The 5735-nt window shown below is 32.5% G+C and overlaps 1 protein-coding gene across 1 annotated transcript; it reads left to right on the top strand.

Moving 5' to 3' along the window:
• The first annotated feature begins 415 nt into the window (after positions 1 to 415).
• Positions 416 to 4632, top strand: LOC132175244 (NAC domain-containing protein 21/22-like). The gene is made up of 3 exons (XM_059587118.1): positions 416 to 664; positions 2887 to 3161; positions 3993 to 4632. The coding sequence occupies exons 1-3, from the start codon at positions 499 to 501 to the stop codon at positions 4461 to 4463; spliced, it is 912 nt and encodes a 303-aa protein (XP_059443101.1). The 5' UTR covers positions 416 to 498; the 3' UTR covers positions 4464 to 4632.
• Positions 4633 to 5735: the final 1103 nt, after the last annotated feature.

Below are 5735 nucleotides of genomic sequence, written 5' to 3'. Positions count from 1 at the left end.
ATATAATAAATGCTAAGATTTAATATTTTTTCGTATTTAACAAAGTTCTTTTTACAAATTAATTATTAGATTTATAGACTTATGTAAACCTCACATGAGTCAATAATAAATAACACAAAAATTAACTAAATTTGTAGGAGAATATAAATAAATATCTAACATTTCTTAAAAAAAATATTAACACCAAGTATTTATTTTTCAAAACCCCTCTCTCCCATGTTCATCATTAGGCAGTACATGTCAGCAGGTTGGCAGTGATTGGTTGGTCCACTTCATCATTACACGTACAACTCCTCTCATACTCTTCCTCACACGGAATTACTAGTTGACTCACCCACTTGTTTGTTTCTTTTATTTATTTATTTATTTATAACCCCTCCCCACTAGACCTCCTTGTTTAATTAAAATCTCACAACCCACAAAAACTTTCACCAACTGCATATTCTCTCTCCCTCTCTCTCTCTCTCTCTGTGTCTGTGTGTGTGTGTGAGAGAGAAAATGAGCAACATAAGCATGGTGGAGGCAAAGCTGCCACCAGGATTTAGGTTCCATCCAAGAGATGAAGAACTGGTTTGCGATTACTTGATGAAGAAGGTAACCAACTGTGGCTCCCCTCTCTTGATTGAAGTCGACCTCAACAAGTGCGAGCCTTGGGATATTCCTGGTCAGTCCTCAAAAGCTTTATTTTTCACCTTTTATCTATTATGAAGATATATAATAATTAGGAAATATTTTCATTTGGCTGGTGAGAAAGAAAATGGCGTATGTGATTGGAAAATCTTCTTCATGGTTGTGGGTGAGGGGATAACATCCACAAAGATTGATGCAAAGTACCCATTGCGGCAATTAAGATTATTAATGACAAAAACTTGTTGGGGTTGTCTTAAAAATTAAGGTTGATGGTAAATAATATATATATATAAGTGATAAGAACAGTATTAGGGTTTTCAAAGGGGAATCTTCAATTTGGTTTGCATGAGTTGTCAAAGCTACTGTGAAAACCACCCACATGACTTCTACTAGATTGGACCAGTTATGTCGCGACCAGTGGCATGTGACGCTGATCATAACACCTATCCTTGTGATAAAAAGATCAAGGAGAGCCCAATATTTTCTCATTCAAGAGAGTTTCTATTTTCCAAATTTGATGGGGTTGCTAATTCCTCTAGCTTACAAGCTGCAGGTCATTAATTATATCATATTCACACATGATCACCTTTTTCATTCAATATATATATATCAGCTCTGTCATGATTGTGTTTTCTACAAAGATGAAAAAGAAAACATGAAACTGCAGATTCGAAAAGTAATATGTTTGTTACAAAAATATTTTTCTGAAGTTCTCTACCAATACCATAATCTTCTTTTTACTAACTCATTTTGTTCACATTTAATAAACAATAAAATATATTTATGCATATAAGTGATTTTAATATCGATATTTACAGGATAATGTATTTAACTTTCTTAGTATGAAATATTGTTGTTTTGGTAAGAATTCCTTCTATTTTCTAGTCTTTAAAATAATTAATTTTTTACATGACTGTTTCTTATCAAGTGCTATATATATATATATATATATATTCATTCACTTTTTTATCCAGAACATATATAAAAAAAAAAAAAAAAAGTTTTTCTTTTTCTTTTTCAAAATCTCTTAGGTGTAGATGTTGAATCAATCACTTAGTAAGAGAAAAAGAAATGGAATCATCAGCTGTTTGAAATTAAGCCAAAGAAAATAACTCATAATTTTGTCACAGCCTATCCATTTGTTCATCATAAGAGACCAAAAAAATTTCAGATTCATAGCTTTTTGAAGAAATAGACACTCTTGGAATTGTCCCAACTAAAGTGGTGGCGACTCATGAGAGTGATTGGAATAACAAGGCAAAACCAAAGCCACCAAATCCTTATTGTTTTAGACTACGTTGCAGCCATACGCGTGGATGTATTATATCAGCTGGGTTGGGAAGAAGTGGGATTTTTTCTTTTTTTTTTTATTCGCTCTTGTACCAAATCCAATAAGGTCTGTCACCATCATCAGCCGCTGTTGAAATCATCTTTCTTTTGAAAATAATTCTTCTTCAAACTTCTACTACTTTTATCTATGTTTTCAAAAACAATTGGTCACAAAGTTAACCTTTCACACGTGATGATCGACACGCGTGTAAGAAAAGCAGTCTTTTCCTTTTTCGATCTTTCTTTCTTTCTTAATTTCTTTCCTCCTTTTTTTTTTTTTTTTTTTTCATTTCAATTAATAGCTCTTTATTATGAGCTAGTCAGATATTGACGGCTCAACAGCATAATAATTGGATATTTTTGGTAGCTCATAGGCTATAGCCACAGATAGTAGTATAGTGTATATATGTAGCAACAGATCGATATTGATGCCTATTCTGACCCCACTACCTGCTACTGGTTAATTATGATGAACAAGTTCCCCGGCCTAACCCTTTTTTCTTTGTCATGGACCATATGGTAACTAGCAAAATCACCGGATCAATTAATTTGAATTCTTTTGCACACAAGAATAGTACATGACGATAAATAACTGTCACCCACCACAAGGGTTCGTTTGATTATACTTTTTAGATGGTTTTTTTTTTTTTTTTTTTTTTTTTTTTCTGAAACAGTGTTCAAAACGGTGCATAAATAATATACAGTGTGAAAGTAATTTTGAGATTTTTTGTATTTAAAGTAATTTGTTAATACTTTTGCTATATTGCTAAATAAAATTAAAAAGCATTGTTAAATTAAACCAAAATAAAAAGATTTTTCGAATTTTTCCAGAAAATCAGTGCATCGGTCCATTAAGCATCAAGGAATTATAGTATACAACACGTCTAACGTTGTTGTGTATTTTTGTGGATGATGTACGTTGTGCAGAAACGGCATGTGTGGCAGGTAAAGAATGGTACTTCTACACCCAGCGTGACCGGAAATACGCAACCGGACTCCGTACAAACCGCGCAACCGCCTCAGGCTACTGGAAGGCCACCGGAAAAGACAGGCCGGTCCTCCGTAGAGGTTCCCTTGTGGGGATGAGAAAAACCTTGGTGTTCTACCAAGGTAGAGCACCCAAAGGAAGAAAAACCGATTGGGTCATGCATGAGTTTAGGCTCGAAGGACCCTTTGCTCTTCCACCAATTTCTTCTCCCAAGGTATACTTTAAATCATCACTTATCTTAAAAGTATGTAATATTTTAATTAAACGAGAAATAAACTGACAAAAAAAGTGTTCGAACTCATAATCTCCTACTCTTCTGATTATTCTACCTTCTCTATTCTTTTTCCTATAATTGGTATGATATTTCAAATTGCCAAAACTTTTTAAGGTCAATTTTTTTGACAAACTACCATCTTTGAATGACATGGGGTACCCTTCTTTCGCGGACAATTGTCAGAGGATTTTGAATAAGTCAAGGGGCAAGTTGTAGTTTACAAACAAAGTTTCAGCATGAATATATACACTGAAGCCATTTTGTCTCATTTGTGATTGATTAGCATGTGATCAATATTAAAACATGATGGTAGCTGACCTAAGAAGATAATTCTTGATATTATATCTAGCCATGTGATGCAAGTCTTTATATATACTTAAATTTTTTCTCAACTTGATCTAGTGTATATAGGAATGAATGAATATAACTAAGAACATGCTGACGTTTATGAAATCCAAGTCAAAAATAAATAATATTGTCTTTAGAGAATTCAACTATATCTGTATGAGAAGATATAGGACAACCAACCAACTTATACTTATTCTTTCACTTTTTACTTTAAGAAATGCTACTACTCCTCTTGGTGTTCATATATTATTTTTTTTGCTTTATTTTTAAAAAATAAGCAAAAAAAATAATATATACGTAAGATTAACAAAGCACTTAGAGAATACTTTTTTTATTTCAATTTTCTTTGAATTTTCCTTGGAAATAAAATATGAATATAAAAGTAAATATATATATTAATATGGGTGTAAGTGTAACAAACAGGAGGATTGGGTGCTGTCTAAGGTGTTCTATAAGAGCAGAGAAGTGGCTGCCAAACCAAGCATGGGAAGCTGCTATGAGACAGGAGGTTCATGTTCATCATCTCTCCCGGCATTAATGGATTCTTACATCACATTCGACCAAACACATCAAAGCCATGTAGATGAGTCTCAGCAAGTGCCCTGCTTCTCCATTTTCAACCAAAACCAAATTACCAACCCAATTTACACACATATGATGAGCAGCAGCAGCATGGAGCCAAACGTGAGTGCAACCAACACATTTAAGGGTTTGCCAAACATGGCCTTAGACCCTTTTTCATGTGACAAGAAGGTTCTAAAAGCTGTTCTGAACCAACTAAGCAGCATGGACAGCAATCTTCCTAATCTAAAAGGATCGCCAAGCTTAGGAGAAGGAAGTTCGGAGAGCTACTTATCTGATGTGGGCATGCCCAATATTTGGAACCATTTCTGATTTTTCGACTCCAAACAAGCCTTAAACCAAAAAATTAATTAGCTGTAAAGAGATGTTAGTATATATATATATATTTTAATGGTTTCCTCTTAGCAACATATATATATATATATCCATCTATATTCTACATATATTTTGGAGGCTTAATTGAATATCCTTGATTGTAGCTTTTAAATCTTTATTGGGTGAAATGTAAATTGTGAAATTTTCATATATGTTTAGTCAAAGATGTGAAAAATGGTATACATCACCTCCTCCTTCATCTCCCCAAAGTTTATGTAGAGCAGTCTTCTATTAATTTTCATGCACCAAATGCTTTGGAGGACCACGTCACATATGCTTTGGGAGGACGTGGGGGTAATGGGGTGTGACGAATAAAATTACTTTAATTATGCTTATTAAGAAATATTGTATACTGCCTAAGTATCTACTTTTTATCTAGAGGCATGCTACACATTCTCTTAATCATCTTTTAACTATCTCTTTTTGCAAATATAATGAATCTATCATTGAATTTGTGGACTCATGTGGGTCTCACAAAAATTCAATGACAGATTTACTTATTCGCTATACTGAGATGATTAAAAGATGGTTGAAAGATGATTGAAAGAATAATTTTTATCATTTTTCTTTTATCTACTAAATGGTCTCAAAACCAAAAAAAAAAAAAAAATTCTATTTCCATCCAATGAGGACCATGTCACATCAGATTTGGAGATGAAAGATGGATATCTGGGCAGTATAATAGGATTTTTAAGTCTCATTTTATCGTCCTAAAGGAAATGTGACTGTTAAAATTACTATTGAATTAAAATTCAATAGTAATTAATTTCAAATGTAATGGTGATTTTAAAAATTATGTCACATTTTGGGGATAAAAGTCTTAGGTATAGTATTTATTTATTTCTTTTAGAGTGGATTTAAAAAATAGTATAGTAAAATCATATATATCAAGTCAAAATATGAATACCACCGAGAATAGACCAAAATTTATAGCAAAATAGAATAAAGGAGTGTTAGGTGTATGAATTTATTATACACTGCGAAATATTTGAGTCTAGAATAGAATGAAATTGACAACAATGCTTAGTATTCCTTCATTCAGTTCTATCTAATCAGACTAAGAATTAACTTCCTCGTGCACTCATTTTCTATATCAACCATTGACTGTTTGCCTTAACTTTAAATTAACAATTCTCTAATATATATATATATATATATAGTCTAAGCTCCATTTAAAATATTTTCGGTTGGAAAATGTATTTAGCTGAA

This window comes from Corylus avellana, chromosome ca3 (genome assembly GCF_901000735.1).
Source record: "Corylus avellana chromosome ca3, CavTom2PMs-1.0".
Taxonomy (NCBI): Eukaryota; Viridiplantae; Streptophyta; class Magnoliopsida; order Fagales; family Betulaceae; genus Corylus; species Corylus avellana.
The sequence above is the reverse complement of the archived record's forward strand: the minus strand, read 5'-3'. Positions and strand labels throughout refer to the sequence as shown.